At 54.4% G+C, this 17,415-nt stretch overlaps 2 protein-coding genes across 3 annotated transcripts; one reads left to right on the top strand and one right to left on the bottom strand.

Annotated features, from left to right (window-relative positions):
- Positions 1–260: 260 nt before the first annotated feature.
- LOC102073481 (dual oxidase maturation factor 1) lies at positions 261–7,737 on the top strand. Of its 2 annotated transcripts, none has more exons than XM_074549700.1 (7): positions 261–465; positions 1,446–1,600; positions 2,443–2,500; positions 3,229–3,363; positions 3,524–3,737; positions 6,602–6,816; positions 7,372–7,737. In XM_074549700.1, exons 2-7 carry the CDS (start codon positions 1,454–1,456, stop codon positions 7,578–7,580), a joined length of 978 nt encoding a protein of 325 aa, XP_074405801.1. In that variant the 5' UTR covers positions 261–465; positions 1,446–1,453; the 3' UTR covers positions 7,581–7,737. The 2 variants fall into 2 exon arrangements, with proteins under 2 accessions (XP_074405801.1, XP_074405802.1); XM_074549701.1 differs by having other exon boundaries at positions 1,430–1,600.
- A 544-nt stretch (positions 7,738–8,281) lies between these two features.
- On the bottom strand, positions 8,282–16,775 carry DUOXA2 (dual oxidase maturation factor 2). The gene is made up of 7 exons (XM_074549702.1): positions 16,704–16,775; positions 15,136–15,299; positions 14,423–14,480; positions 12,348–12,482; positions 11,974–12,187; positions 10,271–10,485; positions 8,282–9,894 (listed from the first exon to the last, which is right to left on the bottom strand). The coding sequence occupies exons 2-7, from the start codon at positions 15,280–15,282 to the stop codon at positions 9,701–9,703; spliced, it is 963 nt and encodes a 320-aa protein (XP_074405803.1). The 5' UTR covers positions 15,283–15,299; positions 16,704–16,775; the 3' UTR covers positions 8,282–9,700.
- Positions 16,776–17,415: the final 640 nt, after the last annotated feature.

Raw genomic sequence — 17,415 nt, 5'->3', positions numbered from 1 at the left:
CTATCTCGCTGCAAGTCCTTTCTTTACAAAAAGTATCCTACATAGCATTGTTTCTATTTTAACAATTTTTATAACCTAAAACTATATTTAACACATCACTTAAGAGAATTAATACATCATTATTATTGTTACTTTCTACCACAACACATGTAATATTAATTTAATATTTGCGAAAAGCCTATCATAAAATACACATTTTTCACGCTTAGGCTGGATCGTCCAAGCACTTTGGGAGGCGGGCACTCCAAAAAACACCGGGAGCAGCGCAGCCAGGCTGGCTGCTGGCCCGCAGCCTTGGCAGGAGGAGGGAGCGGGCGGGCAGGCGGCGTCAGGGCTCATCCCGGAGCTTCCCGGAGCTTCCCGGAGCTTCCCAGCTCATCCCGGAGCATCCCAGCTCATCCTGGTTCATCCCGCTTCATCCCGGCTCATCCCGGAGCATCCCGGCGCTCCCATCCCGGCACCGAGGTAGGCTGGGCGTGGGGAAGGGGTTGGGGGTGTTCCTGCTGCCCCCATTCCCGGGGGATGTTGAGCAGCCCATTCCCAGCAGGAAAAGGAGCTGCTCAGGTGCTGGGGTGTAAAAGCAGCGTTCGGTGTCCGAGCTGGCTCCCGAGGGCTGGCACACGGGACTGGCGCTGTCCCTGTGCCCTCCGGGTTATCCCCGGGTGGTGAAGGGTTAACTGCGCAGGGCTCAGCCGTGTTTGTGCCGTGATTCACCCGGCAGCGGGGCCGGGCTGCTCCAAAGGAGCTGAACCAGCGAGGGTGGCTGGGACGGGGTTGGCAGGGGTCCGGGGATGAGGGAAGAGATGAGGATCTGACTCCGTGTTTCAGAAGGCTGATTCATTATTTTATAATATATATTACATTAAAACTATACTAAAACAGAAGAAAAGATTCTCCTCAGAAGGCTGGCTTAGAAAATAAAGAATGAAAACAAAGGCAGCTGCCCCAGACTCTCTGTCTGAGCCAGCTGACTGTGATTGGCCATTAATTAGCAACAACCACATGAGACCAATCACAGATGCACCTGTTGCATTAGACAGCAGCAGATAATCAATGTTTACATTTTGTTCCTGAGGCCTGTCAGCTTCTCAGGAGGAAAATTCCTAAGGAAAGGATTTTCATGAAACGATGTCTGTGACAGGTGGGAGCACAGGGAACATTTTGGGGATGGAGAACAGAGGGCAGTGAGCTGCCCGGTTGTGTTTGCTCACCTTGCTGTCCCTCCTTGGGGACAATCGAGCTTTGCAGCAGTGCCCTGGTGGCTCCAAGGCAGCTTGGCTGTGCAGGATGGAGGGTTCCTGATGAAGGAGATCCCTGAGTGTGGGATTGCAGTGCCCAGGGGCACAGGATGCTGAATGGGACAAGGGGCAGGACACAGCTGTGTGGGGAAGGCTGACGGAGTGCATGTGTGGAGATGATTTTCTGCCAGTTTTGGGCATTTCCAGGCAGCAAGATGACTCTGTGGAATGGCTCCTACCCCTTCTACCCGGGAGCCAATGCCTGCTTCCCCTTTGACACCACCCGGGCTGTCATTGTCACCGTGTTCCTGTCCATGCTGGCCACCTTCATCATCATCCTGCCGGGCATCCCGGGCAGGAGGGTAAGTGGAGGGGCAGGGGCACTTCAGACCTCTGCTCCCTGCCTGTGCATCCCACATTCCTCCTCTTCCCAGCCTCCAGAGCAGATTTGGCAAGCAAAGCTGCCTGGGGCTATGGCCAGAGCTCGGGGATCTCTGAATGCCATGGGACTGAGGGAGCTCCAGCCCAACATGAGCACCAAACTCCACCAACCCAGGTTTCTGAGGCTGCTAGAGCTGATCTTGGCTGGATTTCTCTGTGAAATTCTTTCAGCAGAGTGGAATGGCAGGGTGAGGCTCAGAGATCTCACCCCACCTTGGCAGAGAGCTGGGTGAAAGAGGGAGGTGTGTACAGGGCATGTCCCAGCACTGCTCCCTGTGTCCCACAGACCCTGCTGGAGCCGCACCAGGGCTGGCTCTGTGCCTGGTGCTGCTGCAGGGCTGCTTGAGGGGCTCCTGTCCCCCAGGGGACACCCTACAAATGCCTGGTGGCTCCTTTTGTTACAGCTGTGGCCAGCTCTCAGCACACTGAGGTTTGGGTAAGGGTGGGAATTGTGGCTGAAGATTCTCAGAGGGAATGTTTCCAAACATCCCTTCCCAAAAAAAGGGCTGTCACAGCTTTCTCCAGTGGGTTCTTTAGATGATTTTCTTCCTCTGCCTGGATCTCCCTGCTGCCTCCTCCCACCCCAGCAGGGATGCCACAGGTACCCCCTGCCACCCACCCACCCACCCAGCACATGGGTGACTCCCCAGGGCAGGGACAGGGCTGTTTCTCACCATTTCACCTTGCTAATGATGTGCTTGGTGCTGAGGTGCCCGTGGTAACCTCTGGCTGAGCCCTGTGACTCCTCTCTCCCCTCTTACAGAGGCTCCTGTGGTTCCTGCGGCTGGTGCTGGGGCTCTTCGTGGGAGCAGTGATCCTCAGTGAGTGCTGGGGGGCCCATGGAGGCCCAGAAATGGGGGGGGAAAGGTGGGAGAGGGTGAAGGGATCACTCAAGGGCCAAGCCCAGCCCGTGGGATGAGCTCATGGGGAAGGTGGACACGTGTCCTGTGTGTGGGAGGTGGCTCCAGCCATGGTGGAAGGCACCCATCCATCCGCCTGGGGTCTGAAGATCAGTGGTCACCTCCAGGGCAGTCACCAAAGGCTCAACACCACCTTCCAGGGGGATCAGGGGCTCAGGGGCAAAGCAGTGCCCAGGCAGTGCCCACACTTCACCCCACAGCCACCAGGGAGAGGATCTGTGCTGGGGCTGGGGAGAAACCAGCACAAGGGGGGCTTTGAGGGTCACTAATGGGTGATAATGAGGAGGGACACACAGGGATACGGGAGGGACACACAGGGATACAGGAATGACACACAGGGATTCAGGAATGGCACACAGGGATACAGGAGGGACACACAGGGATACAGGAATGACACAGAGGGATTCAGGAATGACACACAGGGATACAGGAGGGACACACAGGGATACAGGAAGGACATCCAGGGATACAGGGAGGACATCCAGGAGTTCTGCCCCTTGGGGCCCACAGCCCAGCCCTGGATTTGGGGTGAGGTAGGTGATGCTCAGGCCATGGTGACTGTCCTGGCAGGTGTTTCCAGCACCAGTCATCTTGCTGCCAGCTGTGACTGACCCCTGAGGTCTCCACAGATGTGCAGTTCACCAGAGACTGGGAGCGTGGCTGGGTGCAGGCCAACACCTCCTACAAGTCCTTCAGCCCCGCGCAGGTGAGCGCTGACATCGGGCTGCACATCGGCCTGGCCGGGCTCAACGTCACGCTCAGGGGTGAGTCTGTGTCCCCCTGTGCCCCTGGGCAGCGGCCCCAGCAGCTGCACAGCTGCCCTGCAGGGCCCTGGCAGTGTCTGGGCCGTGCTGTGCCCGCGCTGCTGCTGCGCTGGCAGTGCCCAGGGCTGGCACAGCGGAGCTCAGCCCGTGCCTCCCGCAGGAAACCCGGTGCAGCAGATCAACGAGACCATCAACTACAACGAGCACTTTTCCTGGAGCTTTGGGGAGGATTATGAGCTCAGCTACAGCCAGGGGCTGCACAGGGGGCTGCCCAGCCCCATCCTGTACGTGGCAGAGAAGTTCAGCGGGCAGAGCCCCTGCGGGGTGCACGGGCAGTACCGCATCGCCGGGCACTACGTGTCCCTCACCCTGTGGTGAGTTACAGGCCTGCCCTGCCCTGGGGAGCACCAGGGACACCAAAGAGAGGTTTATGGAGCCACCCTTGTCACTGTAATGGTGCCACAGCCTCTCTGCGGGGTCTGGGGTTCTCCTGCTTCCTGGCTTGTCACAGATTCACAGAATTTTGGGATCATGGAGTGATTTGGGTTGGGTGGGATCTTAAAGCTTATGTTGCTTTAACTCCTCACCATGGTCAGGGACACCTTCCATGATTCCAAGTTGGTCCAAGTCCCATCCAGCCTGGCCTGGAACATTTCCAAGGATCACTTTCTTAAATGTCTCCCATGTGAAGCCAGGACAGGCAGCCAGATCTTCTCTGGGCCTCACCACCCTCACAGGGAGGAATTCCTTCCCAATATCCCATCTAACCGTGCCCTCTGGCAGTGGGAAGTTATTCATCCTCATCCTGTCCCTCCATCCCCTGTCCCCAGTCCCTCTCCAGCTCTCCTGGAGCCCCTTCAGGCTCTGAGGTCCCTCCAGAACCTTCTCTCCTCTCCCAGCACCCCCAGCTCTCCCAGCCTGGCTCCAGAGCGGAGGGGCTGCAGCCCTTGGGGCATCTTCTGTCCACGTCCTCCTCTTATATGTCCTCTGCCTTGATGTCCAAAACTGCAGTCAGAAAAATTCATTGAGGGCAAAGCAGACACAGCTGTGGGGCTCATGGTTCCAGATCCCCCAAAGGACCAAGATAGAACCCAAATTTAGACCCACTGTGTCTTCCTTTGCCTGTCCAAGTGGGCCCAGACCTGTCCCATGGTCAGGATGCTCCTCCCTGGGGAGGGACCATCAGGAGGGAGCTCATGGAGCTTGGAGCCTGGTGTGTGCTGTGATTGTGGGGTCCCAGGGCACCCCCACGAGTCTCAGAGGCCTTGGGAAAGGCACTGCAGGGTAGAGAGAGCCTTGCAATTCCCCCAGGAATGCAGGTTCCACATCCCTGTATCCATCTCTTTTCTCATGTTCAGGAAAAAAAATTATCCCCACCCAAACATTCCTGTATTTCCAGGCAGAAATGTTCAACAAAACTTATTTTTTAGGGTTTTTTTTTCCTTTGAATCAGAAATATTTGTTAGGCTCACCTTCCCAGGCAGCTGAATGCAAGCCCCAAGCACAGGGTAGGGCTGACAGCTGGGTGCACTCCAGGTGCTGCTGGATCAGGTGTGGGCATGGCTAATGGTGCAGCTCTCCAAACAAAGGTGTCCCTGCATGCCATTGTCCCTGCATGCCATTGTCCCTCCATGCCATTGTCCCTCTGAACGCTGGGAACTGCCCAGGGGTGACCAGCTGTGGACAACCACAAGAATCAGGAAAGAAGGTACTTGGCAGGACTGTTACAATCTGATTGTTAGAGACACCCTCTGCCCAAATGAGGGTGCAAATGAGGCCAAATGAGGGTGCAAATGAGGCCACGTGCTGAAGTCCATAGTACGGACGTTATGTTACAGGAAATATGCCGTAGACAAAGATGGAAAGAAATAGAAAAGAGAAACTGGGAAGAGAGAGAGAAATTAAGAAAGAAGATATGACCCCCCGTGGTACCAGACAGTGTCCCATGGATGCTCCTTCCTGGGAAGGGAGGGGAGCATTCCAGCTGAGCCTGTTGTGTGAGGGAGGGCATTGGCACGGTGACAGACAGCACCCTGTGTGAAAAACGCCAGTCACTTGTTTTTTTAAAATTGTAAAAGTTTAATAGTAATAAAATGGTTATAAAAATAGTAATGCAATTAGAGTAATGATAATTTGGACAATTTGGATTAGGACAATATGAGACAATAAAGACAAAGAGTTACGGATGTCCGGGTACCTTTTCTGGGCAGCACAAGCCTGAAAAAGGACCCACGTTAACAAAGGATTAACCCTTAAAAGCAACATCCTGTTGCATATTCATACACCTCATACATGATGCATAAATTCCATTCAAACACAGGATTCTGTCTGGTCATCGTCAACTTCTTCCTTCTAATCCTAAAAGCACCTTCGAGGCAGGAAGAAGTTAGTTTCTTTTGATAAGAGAGCAACAAATTCTTTTTCTCTGAAAGATTCAGGTGTCCTGTGGCTGCTATCTCGGTGCAAGTACCTCATTCCTTTCTTAAAAAATCCCACTGGCATAGTTCTCGTTTTAACTACAAAAGTTGCCTTTTAATTACAACGCTGCCTTTATTATTAAAACGTTAATACAGCACTACTAATCAATACATGAAAATACATATGGTAAATATTTGCATAGAGCCATATAATGTGCACTTTTCACACCCTGCCTCTCCAGGGCCTGCTTCTCACCAGCCTTCTCCCTCATCTGCCTCAAATCCCAGAGCTTCCTCCTCTTATGCACATCAGAGGGCTTGCCAGCACACACCCCAAAACTCTCCTTTCCCCAAATCCCTCCTTCCCACCACACACCCAAAACCCCTCCTTTTCCCCCTACAAAGCTCCTGCTGCCTCTGCAAATGGCCAAATGTTTGAGCTATTAAACACTTATATTTCAGATATTTCAGTCTCCCACAGGAACCTCCAGAGATTTCTACTCCAGGCCCACAGCCAGAGCAGGGCTGATGCCAAAGCTGCACCAAGGTGCTTGGGGAGCTTCAGGAAATTCAATGCTGAACATTCCCAGGTGTGGAGATCCCTCTCCACTGCTGCAGGATGTGTCCCACAGCTCCACCACTCGTGTCCTTACTCAGTTGTTTGGGTTGATCTCTAGATCAGATATCAGATATCTGCTGGAGCAAGGCCAGCTGGACCAGGTTGTCCATGGCTTTATCCCTCTTTTGGGATATGGAGAGCAGAGCCTGAGCAGATTCTCCAAGCCTGGTGTTTTGTGCTGTGTTTTGTGGTCCTTTTTCAGGCTGGCCTTTTGCACATGGCTCATTTCCATCCTGCTCTTCTCCATGTCCATCCTGCTCTACGGCGGGCAGATGCTCCTGCTCACTGGCACGCTGATCCTCTCCTCCCTGCTGCTCTTCTCCACGGCCAGGAACAGCCTGGGGTGCCCCATCCAGTTTGGCCCAGTTTCCCTGAGGACAGACTATGGGGAGTCCTTCTGGCTGGCGTTGGCCACAGGTGAGTTCTCAGCCTGTTTCTGGGGCTCTCCTCCTCCATCCCTGCACAGGGGATGGCCCTCAGCACCTCTTCCCTTCCTTCTCCATGGCTGGCCACAGAAAATGATCATTTCAGGTTAGAAGATTTTAGATTAGAATTATCAAGGTTGAGGAGAGAGAGAGATGAGCAGTGCAGAGAATTGAATGTTTGAAGTTGCCTGCTGGATAGAGATTCCCTCTCCTCTCAGGACCTGCAGCAATTGCTTCCCTTGCTCAAACCAGAATTTTCCATGTCACAACATCACCTCCAGGGAGAGCAGCTCTTTCCCAGTAGCAGGTGGTAACTAAATCCCCTGGTGCTCCTGTTCTTCAGGCTAAACAAACCCAAATTCTCCAGCCTTTCCTGTGCATGGTGCCCCCCATCCATAATTGACCTCTCTTTTGTGCTGGAGAGCCTTCAGTGATGCCAGAATCGAGGTGGGGAAGGAGAAAAAGCCTTTTCCTGCCTGCTGGGTGATGCCACACGCCCCTGGTGTGCAGCTGGGCCCTGCAGAGCTGTCTCTCTGTGTGTTTGCAGGGCTGCTGTGCCTGCTCCTGGGGCTGGCCATCATCATCCTCAACGCTGTGCAGCCCCAGAAGCTGAAGCTCATCTTCAGCCTGGACAGGAGCAGCGAGGAGGAGCAGTGGGAGCAGCCCTGGCTGCCAGCCCAGCCCAGCTGCTCTGCACAGGGCGCGTTCATGGTCCCCCTTGGGGAGCTGTGCCCTGGGACAGCCACCCGGCTCTGAGGCACAGGGGACAGGGCAGGGCTGCAGGGGCTGCTCCTGAACCCACCAAATCCATCAGGAGCAACAGCTGGGAAGGGACAGGACAAGGACCAAGGGATGAGAATATCCAGAGCTGAAAAAGTGTCTCAAATACAACTGTTTTTGTTGGTTTTGGGTGGTTTTTTGGTTGTGTTTTTTCTTTTTTCTGTTTTACTGCCATCCCAACAAACCCCGAGTCCTCCCCAGCATACAGAGATTAAATCAGAACAAACTGGGGACAAAACAAGTAACTGCAGAGTGACAGCGATGAACCAAAGGAAAAGCAGAGCCCACAAGTGCCCCTAACCCTGAAGACCTTTAAAAATCCCCCTGCCCTTGGGTGCTGCCCCACTAGCAGGCAGGAGGCTGAGATGGAGCTGTGCCCCCTGTACCCCATGTCTGCTCTCAGTGTGAAAGGAGGAGCAGGATGGCAGAGACAACACAATTGAGGAGGATGATGGAGGAACCAGACCAGGAGGGAGGAGGAGTTGGGAAAGGAGGATCAACAGTGCCTTGGAGAGCAGCTGGAACTCATTAGGGAGAGCTGAGCAGCACCTCCAGTCTGGGTTCCTCCTGGGCTCCTCATGGCAAAGGTTCCTCAGTGGGTTTCTTAGCCCCTGAAATCTGCCAAGGAGACATTTGTCCCCATGGGAAGGAAATGCTGCTGCTGGGGGCTTGGCAGGAGTGACCTCCAGGTGTGCCCCATGGTCCCTTCTTAACAAACCAGCCCCCTAAATGTCCACATGGAGTGCTTCAAAGGAGAGGGGTTTTAGTAAAGTTTTATTGAAAATAATTCCTGTGCAGAACAAACCACATTAGTGACACACAAACATCATCCGACACAAATGAGTAACTTGCCAGCAAGGATCTCAGGAAGAAAAGTCAAAATATTGAAATGATGTAGTTTACAGTTAAATTGAATGTAGGTGCCCAGGTTTCCAGCATTCAGATATGGAATCCCAGAATGGTTTGGGTTGGAAGGGGTCTTAAAGCTCATCTTGTTCCCAGCAAGGGCTGGGATATCTTCCAGTGTCTCAGGTTGCTCCAAGCCTGGCCTGGAACATTTTCTGGGATGGGGCAGCCACAGCTTCTCTGGGCACCCTGTGCCAGGGCCTCATGACTCTCACAAGGAGGAATTCCTTCCCAATATCCCATCTGCTCCCTGGCAGTGGGAAGTTATTCCTCCTCATCCTCTCCCTCCATGCCTTGTCCCCAGTCCCTCTCCAGCTCTCCTGGAGCCCCTTCAGGCCCTGCAGGGGCTCTGAGGTTTCCCTGGAGCCTTCTCCTGCCCAGGTGAGCACCCCCAGCTCTCCCAGCCTGGCTCCAGAGCAGAGGGGCTGCACCCTCAGAGCATCTCCATGGCCTCCTCTGGGCTCCCCAGCAGCTCTGTGTCCTCTCTGGAGGCAGCTCTGCAGGTGGGGTCTCACCTGAGGGGGCAGAGGGACAGAACCCTCCCCTCCCCTCCATCCCAGCCAGTCTGAGTGTGCTCCAGCTGGACAGGGATTCATTCCCCACTCTCCTTCCTCTCCTATGGCATCCTTTTGGCCCACACTAGGCTACAATTTCATCTAATAAGGGCCAGATTTGAAGGTGAAAAGGATCAAATCAGCACATCCCCCTCAGCAGGCTCCATGGTACATTTACTCAGTGTTTGTTTCTGGAGCAGGCTTTTTATTCCAGCTCCTGCAGAAGCTGGATCCATACCTGGCTTTCCTGGATACACCTAAACCAAAAAACGTCAAGTTTGGGGAAGAAATGAGCAGGTTTAACCCCAGGCTTTTGGAGTGGCAGGTGCTCCCAGGCAGAAATGTGAGCCATGAGTGTTTCTCAGTGTCAGTGGGAACAGACCCTTGGAGAATGGAGCAGGAAGGACATGGATTCCTCCTGGGACAGCGTGCCCAGGTGGGTGTGCAGCCCCAGTCTCAGCGAGCTGCTCTGGCACAGATCACAGGACACACAGCCTGGGAAGGGCTTGCCAGCAAGGACCCATCCCAGAGTGGGTTCAAAGGCAGCTGGATGGGGAAATGCATCTCTGGGGACATCAAGGAGGATTTGTTCTGCCCTTTTGGGTCCATCCTCAGGGGAAGAGTGAGGATTTTCTGCTAGACACTGTTGATTTCAGTGTGCTCAGAGGGAGACTGGCTCTTGCTCACAAAGTGAGGGTTGATGAACACCTCAGGCAGCTCCTGGTGCTCCTCTGCTTTGTCCTCACGGAGATCAAAGAAAGTTTTCAGCAGGTCCAGGTTGAGGTGGTGCATTGCCACAACGGTGGTCCCAGCCACCAAACAGAGCAGGCCTGGAACAAACACACACTCTGATGGGATCCTGTCACCCCAGCAGTATCCCCACCCCTTGTAGGATTGTCCCCTGCCAGAGGACAATGCCTTTGCTTATGGAAGGTGACCTTCCATTGCATGAGCTGCTCTGAGCATCCTTAATGCCCAGGCACAGGTCTGAAAACCCAGGAGGGTGATCCCAATGTCTTTGCACACCTCAGGAGCTGTGAAAGCCTTGAGATGAGGATGGTGCTTGTCCTTTTCCCACCCCTCCTCACACCTCTGCCAGGATCTGCATGCCAAGGCCCAGGCTGGGGCTCTGGGGAGATGCACATCCCACTTTGGGGGCAGCCCTGGGACTCAGGGATGTTTCCTGGGGCACCCCAATGCTCTCACCAACTGCCAGCATGAGCCAGAAGGATCCCCCATAGGCCACGTGCAGGGTGCTGCTCCCAATCTGGATGGGGCACATCGGGGAGTTCCTCACGGTGGAGAAGGAGAGCAGGGAGAAGATCATGAAGGCCCCTGTGGCCAGGAGCATGTATCCTCCATAAACCAGGGCGGGCATGGAGAGCAGGATGTTGGAGATGATCCACGTGCAAAAGGCGACCCTGGAGGCAGGAGGAGACCAAGGGATGAGTGGTGAGAGTGCCATGGGTTAGGGTGCTCTGTGTGAGGATTTCCATGTGTTGGGAGCACTCTGGGCTCCAGGAGCACTGCAGGAGGAGGAGAAGCAGGCAGGAATGATCCCTAATCCCCACGCTGAGCAAGTGCACGTGCGAGGCTCACATTGCTCCATCCAGAAGCACAAACACAGATCTCCTCCTCCCATTGCTCAGCCCACAGACAGCTCAAGGAGGCTGTGGCAGCCCCTCAGAGCATCTGGACCACCCCAGCTACCTACCCTGCCACACATGGGGGAGCCTGGTCCCTGAGAGCAGCACCAGGACTGGGATGAGTGCAGGAGCAGGCAAAGGCCATGAGCAGTAGCTCTGCACTTGCTGAGGAGCTGGGCTACAGAGGAAAGCCTCAGCTACGGGCCAGGAGCTCTTGCTCCATGGTAGAACCAGGCTCCTTCCCTAGTCCCTGTGTCCCTGCTGTCTGTTGCAGACTTCTTTTCTGGAAAATCCTTTCTTTAAGATTTTTCGTCCTGAGAAGCTGATTTTTCCTCCTGAGTGCTGGGAGGGCAGGAATGCTGATTCAGCCACCAGGCCGCAGGAACAAAATGTAAACATTGATTATCTGCTGCTGTGGAATGCAACAGGTGCATCTGTGATTGGTCTCATGTGGTTGTTTCTAATTAATGGCCAATCACAGTCAGCTGGCTCAGACTCTCTGTTCCAGACACAAACCTTTGTTATCATTCCTTCTTTTGCTATTCTTAGCCAGCCTTTAGAGGAAATCCTTTCTTCTATTCTTTTAGTATAGTTTTAATATAATATATATCATAAAATAAATCAAGCCTTCTGAAACATGGAGTCAGATCCTCATCTCTCCCCTCATCCCCAGATCCCCATGAACACTGTCACAAGCTGTCAAACCCCAGGCAGGGAGAGCAGCCCTGCAATGGTTCGTGATGGCCAGCACGTGGCGGAAGCTGGTCCCATCTCCTGCCAGCTGGGGACAACTCTCCCCCAGCCCAGACAGGCACTGACAGATCTCTGACCTTGCCAAAGAGTCAAGATCAGCTCCACAATAACAGCAGCAGGAACTTTTCCCCACCGGATCCAATCTTAGGTACAAAACCCACTCACAGGAAGGGCTGGGAGAGTCCTTCGTGGGCCTCTCTGGGCCACCAAGGACAGCAGCTCCAACTCCATCCATGGGGAGGGACTCCTGCCACACCACAGCAGGGACCTGCAGCATGTTCCTCTCTCCTGCGCCCACCCTCTGGGTTTGTCCAGCAGGGAGAACCTGAACTTCTCCTCTGCTCACCCCAAAGTGTCTACAGTCCCCGGCAGGGCCCCCTCCATGCACACAGCTTCCCTCCTGACAGGATGCAATCCCACCCATCCCAAAGGCCATGGGGAAGGGCAGCCAGGCTCCCCACACCCCTGTGCTGGCAGCAGGACAGGACAGGGCAGGGCAGGAGGGCTCACCAGAGCATGGCTGAGGCGTAGTGCCCGGCGATGCGGTACTGCCCATGCACCCCGCAGGGGCTCTGCCCGCTGAACTTCTCTGCCACGTACAGGATGGGGCTGGGCAGCCCCCTGTGCAGCCCCTGGCTGTAGCTGAGCTCATAATCCTCCCCAAAGCTCCAGGAAAAGTGCTCGTTGTAGTTGATGGTCTCGTTGATCTGCTGCACCGGATTTCCTGCGGGAGGCACAGGCTGAGCTCCGCTGTGCCAGCCCTGGGCACTGCCAGCGCAGCAGCAGCGCGGGCACAGCAGGGCCCAGACACTGCCAGGGCCCTGCAGGGCAGCTGTGCAGCTGCTGGGGCCGCTGCCCAGGGGCACAGGGGGACACAGACTCACCCCTGAGCGTGACGTTGAGCCCGGCCAGGCCGATGTGCAGCCCGATGTCAGCGCTCACCTGCGCAGGGCTGAAGGACTTGTAGGAGGTGTTGGCCTGCACCCAGCCACGCTCCCAGTCCCCTGTGAACTGCACAACTGCCAGGAAAAATGAAGCTGGGGTTAAAGCAGGCCCAGGCTTTGCTGTGCTCAAGGGGAGAATCACAGGAGAGTGGCAGCATTCCCACCATGGCACTGGGAGGGAGTGTTGGGAGGGCAGGAATGCTGATTCAGCCACCACGACGTGCCCCAACCAGCTCCCACACCCTGCAGAGCTCGGGTCCTCCCCTTGCTAAGCATCCACTCCCTGGATCTGGGAACAGCAGGGCTCTGATCCCCAGGCATGGACATCCTGATCTGATCCCTCCCTGGACATCCTCTGCAGAGCTTCCCTGCCAGCTGCCCACCATGGCAAGCACCACAGCACCCAGGGTTCAGAGATGAGCCACAGGAACAGGGGTGAGTCTCATTTCCCACATCCAGCTCCCTGAATTGCATTATTAGTGAATAGTAAAGGTTATTGTCAAAAGGAGAGGTGGAGAGGGGTGGGAAGTGCCATCACAGCTTGGGCAGCCATTCCAGCTGGGAAAAAAAGAAAAATTGGATTTTTTTCTGGTATTGTCTTTGGGAACAAGGTATCTTTTTGGAAGCACTTCCACTTTGCAGTGGGCTTCATTTTCCAATGAAGGTAAAGCCCATGGTTTGATGCTAGGCTGAACAAAACCCTCCTGAGAAAATGTTCAGTTGCTGAGTCAACTTGTGAGGGCACTGATGCAGTGGGAGCTCCACAGGAATGTTTCTGGCTGCAGGGGTGAGTGTGCCCTGCTGCTGCCAGACGGAAACTGTGACGCTGCCTCAGGAACAGTGTGTTCCTCCCTGTGCCCCAGCAGAGCCCTGTCCCACAGTGGGGCTGTGCCTCTGCAGGGCTGGGCTGTGGTGGCATCTCCCAGACCCTGGGATGGTCCCCGTGCCCCTCAGCTGGTCCCAGCCTGGCTGCCTAATCAAGTCAGAGCTGAATCTTTAGGTCATCATTATCCCTCTCTGAGTCCATCTTGTCCTTCACAGCAGGAAAGATGCTTTGATTTAGGGTCAGGGCTGGTTTCTCTTGCCACCTGGCATCTTCTGTCCCCTCAGTATATCTTTTCTTACCCATCCTGTTGCCCAGAGCTGGAAATCCCACTGCCTGGTTTCCACCATCAGTTATTACAGAAGATTTCCTGTTTTTTACTAAATTAAATCCTCACCTTCATCTCCTCTGACCTTGCTCCTTGGGAGGTGTTTACCCCACCGCTGCAATCTCTGCCCTGCCTGTGCTTTATTCCAACCTGCTCCCTCCACATCGCTGCCAGGCTCCTCACAATCTCCACAAACGCCTGGCTGCAGCACAAGAGGGCTCACAGAGTGGGGGAAATAATGGAAAACTGGTGAGGAGGACTGCAAACACATCAAGCAGTGTGTAGAAAACCCCAGAGATCACAGTGAGCACTGTCTAGCCCTGTGTGTTGGGGAAGAGGAGCACCTATTGAACAAGGGAAGATCAAAGCACATCAGTGAGCTACACCTGCACAAATCCCTGCAAAGCAGGTGCAAACAGCAGGTTTGGTGACCCTTGGTGCCAGTGCCCTCCTTGTCTCTACCCAGTGCTGCTCTGGGGGTCCCTTGGAGGGCAGGAAAATGACAATAAACCTGCTCTCTGCATTTCATCCATGCCTTTGTGGTTGTTCTCACCCTGCCTGTGTCAGGTACACACAGCTGGAGGAACACGGGGCTGTGCAGCCTGGTGGAGCTGGGGCTGCTTGAGTTACACCAGCAAAACTCCCAGAAATTACCACAGGCACCTCCAGGCACCCTCAGCCCAGGGAAGGGAAAAGGAAAGGAAGGGAAAGCCATTTTGGGAACTGTGTGACTGCTTTGCAGAGCAAGGCTAAGGCAGACGCCACGACCAGCAGTGGTTGTGCCCCTCAGCTCCCATTTCCCAGCCCCAGGGTTCAATCCTTCCCCCAGAGCCATCCAAACCCGAGGGGCTGCCCTGCACTCACCGACAATCACCAATCCCACGAAGAGGCTGAGGAGAACACGGAGAGTCCAGTACAGCCTCTGCAGGGAGAGAGGTGGGACATGAGGCAGCAGGAATAGCAGGAACAGCCCTGCCTCTGCTCCTGCCTCTCCCTGAACCCCAGAGCCGCCCATCCTCGGGTTCCCAGCACCCAGAGCCCTCATCCCTGGGGTCCGAGCACCCAGAGCCGCCATCCCCGGGGTCCCAGCACCCATCCCTGGGGTCCCGGCATGCAGGGCACCCCATGCTCAGGGTCCCAGCACCCAGAGCCGCCCATGCCCAGGAGGGTCCTGGCACCCAGAGCCCCCATCCCTGGGGTCCCGGCATGGGGGGTAACCCATGCCCGGGGTTCCAGCACCCAGGGCCACCCATGCCCAGGAGGGTCCCAGCACCCAGGGCACCCCATCCCTGGGGTCCCAGCATGCGGGGTATCCCATGCCCGGGGTCCCAGCACCCAGAGCCCCCATGCCCGGGAGGGTCCCAGCACATGGAGCCCCCCCATGCCCAGGGTCCCAGAACCCAGGGCCGCCCATGCCCGGGAGGGTCCCAGCATATGGAGCACCCCATGCCCGGGGTCCCAGCACCCAGAGCCGCCCATGCCCGGGGTCCCAGCATATGGAGCACCCCATGCCCGGGGTCCCAGCACCCAGAGCCCCCATGCCCGGGGTCCCAGCACCCATGCCCGGGGTCACTCACCGCCCGGCCGCGGATGCCCGGGATGATGAGCAGGAAGCAGCAAGCCAGCGTGAGGAACACCACGGTGACTATGATGGTGCTGATGTCAAACACGGCAGCCTTCCTGTGCTGCGGGTAGAAGGGGTAGACGCCGTCGAACAGAGTCATCCTGCACCTCCAGGAGCCTGCGGGACAGAGCTGTGACACCCTGTGCTGCCCTGCCCGGGTGCCTCCGGCCAGTGGTAGCTCCGTTCTGGAATAACCAGCTGAGGGAGGTGCACCTGAAGGGTCCCCAGAGGGACAAGGAAATGTGACGCTGGCAGCGAGGCGGGCAGAGCGCTCAGAACACTCCCAGCAGAGCACACGCCACCCAAATCCCTCCTGGAGCAGAGAGGAGGTGCCTGGGGCAGGCCCAGCAGCCTCAGGGGCTGTGGCACCCCAGCAGACACCAGCCCTGGTCCTGAGGAGCAGCCCCAGAGCAGGAACCTGTCGAGCAGCTCCTGCCTGCACAGGGCCAGGCCTCTCTTTCCTCCTTGGGGTGGAAGTGCCCAAGCCCACTGGGGGAACTTCCCAGTGGGCAAAGAACGCAGAAGTGTTTTCCTTCAAAATGACAAGGAACCACTGAAAATGGGGATTTCACAATAGCAAAATGAACCCCAGCCAGGGGCCAGCAGTGCCAAGTGGAACAAAGCCCATTTCGCCCATTCCTGCCCATTTCCTCCAAGAAGATTTTCCCCAGGAGATGCTGGTCTGATGAAGGAGGAAGAGGAAGGATTGGTCCTGCACGTGGCTGAGGGGGGCCAGAAGCAGCCCCTGTTCCCAGCATGAGGGTCCAAAGAACACTCAAAACTCTATCAGCACATCTCAAGGCTGAAGGACTCTATCAGCACACCTCAAGGCTAAAGGAAGCTGAATGATATAAAATTAAAAGGTGTGTGTGATTCACACAGATGACCTTGACCTTCCTCTGGCACTCCACTTCCAGCAATTACACACCTTATTCCTGTGCCCGCGTTAGATCTTCTCTACCAAAACATAATATGCTTAGTCCTCTTGTTTTGCTCATTTAATAGCCTCTCTGCATGTCACTGCCCCAGGAAGTTTGCTAAAGTCAGGGAATGCCAGAGCTGATCTGACTCGTGTCCAAGCAGTATTTTTTTCTGTTCCTGTACAGAGCAGGTGATTTTATTCTCATTTTCCAAAAACAGTTTTAATCATATTTTTGGGTAAGATCCAACCCAGAGCAATTCAGCCACAAAAAGCTGGTCCCAAATCCCTGGAGGTGAGTGGGAACCACAATAATTATCATAAAACAGTTTGTTTAGGCAGCTCAATTGCTTTTCAATACATAAAGCAATATTTGATTTGAGAATAATTTTCTGTCCAGCAACCCAGATAATAACAGCAAAGACTGGAACAGAGACTGGGATTTTACAATGGCTCTGAATTTAACTTGACTGCTATAGACTGACAGAGCTGTTGTGTGCTTTTAAAAATCTTTTTTGGGGCTATTTTGCTGTAACAGCTTTGGGTTTATTCCTTGGAAAGCCAAACCTGGAGAAAGGCAGCCTTCAAGTGTATTTATTTACCTGGCAAGAGGAGCTGCAGCTGATTCCTGATGCTCCTGACGCCCAGCAAAAGTGCCCACAAAACAGTCACAGCTGCTGCAAGAAAAGAAATAAATGAGCAGTTTAACCTAGGACAGATTAAATAATAATGGCTTGAATTCCACTTGTCCTGGTACCTTTGCTCAAATTTCCTATGAGATACAATGAAGCAGGAAACATTTCCAAGTGTATATTCACCAAAACACAACTCTTCAGAATGGAAAACTTTAAAAACCAGAACATAGCATGGAGAACACTGTCTTGTTAAATTTAAATTTAGATTTCAACCAACACCAATGGATGTTTGCATTTCTGTATGTTTGGACTTGTTTTATAGAGAATTTCCAGGGAAACAACTCTGGATGTCTGTCCTTCTTTCTCCATTGATTGCCCTTCTGGCATTTTTGCAGTTCTTTGGCACTTTTTGCAGCTTTAAGTAGAAAAGTGATGCCTGCAGGTCACAGCGGGAGAAACTGAACTTGTTGCACCTTGTGAAGCATCCTCCACTCTGAAGCTGTGACCGTGGAGGGGACCTGGGAGTCCCTCTGTCACAGTATATGGAAGGGAGAAAAAATGACAACATCTTCAAGGAAGGATTAGCAGTTCAGCAGAAACAGACAAGTTAATCTTATATTTTAAAATAATCTGGTTCTGGAGGATAGAAAGACGAAGGAGGCAGAAAGTTTGCCCAAAC

This window comes from Zonotrichia albicollis, chromosome 11 (assembly GCF_047830755.1).
Source record: "Zonotrichia albicollis isolate bZonAlb1 chromosome 11, bZonAlb1.hap1, whole genome shotgun sequence".
Taxonomy (NCBI): Eukaryota; Metazoa; Chordata; class Aves; order Passeriformes; family Passerellidae; genus Zonotrichia; species Zonotrichia albicollis.
This window is presented reverse-complemented; position numbering and strand designations above follow the sequence as displayed.

Coding starts and splice junctions, on each gene's coding strand:
- DUOXA2 (XM_074549702.1), bottom strand. CDS start 15,282: ATGACTCTGTTCGACGGCGTCTACCCCTTCTACCCGCAGCACAGGAAG. Junction 10,486..11,973: donor TACGCCTCAGCCATGCTCTG/GTGAGCCCTCCT, acceptor TCCTGCCTCCAG/GGTCGCCTTTTGCACGTGGA. Junction 9,895..10,270: donor CTGGCTCATGCTGGCAGTTG/GTGAGAGCATTG, acceptor TGTTTGTTCCAG/GCCTGCTCTGTTTGGTGGCT.
- LOC102073481 (XM_074549700.1), top strand. CDS start 1,454: ATGACTCTGTGGAATGGCTCCTACCCCTTCTACCCGGGAGCCAATGCC. Junction 3,364..3,523: donor GCTCAACGTCACGCTCAGGG/GTGAGTCTGTGT, acceptor TGCCTCCCGCAG/GAAACCCGGTGCAGCAGATC. Junction 3,738..6,601: donor TACGTGTCCCTCACCCTGTG/GTGAGTTACAGG, acceptor GTCCTTTTTCAG/GCTGGCCTTTTGCACATGGC.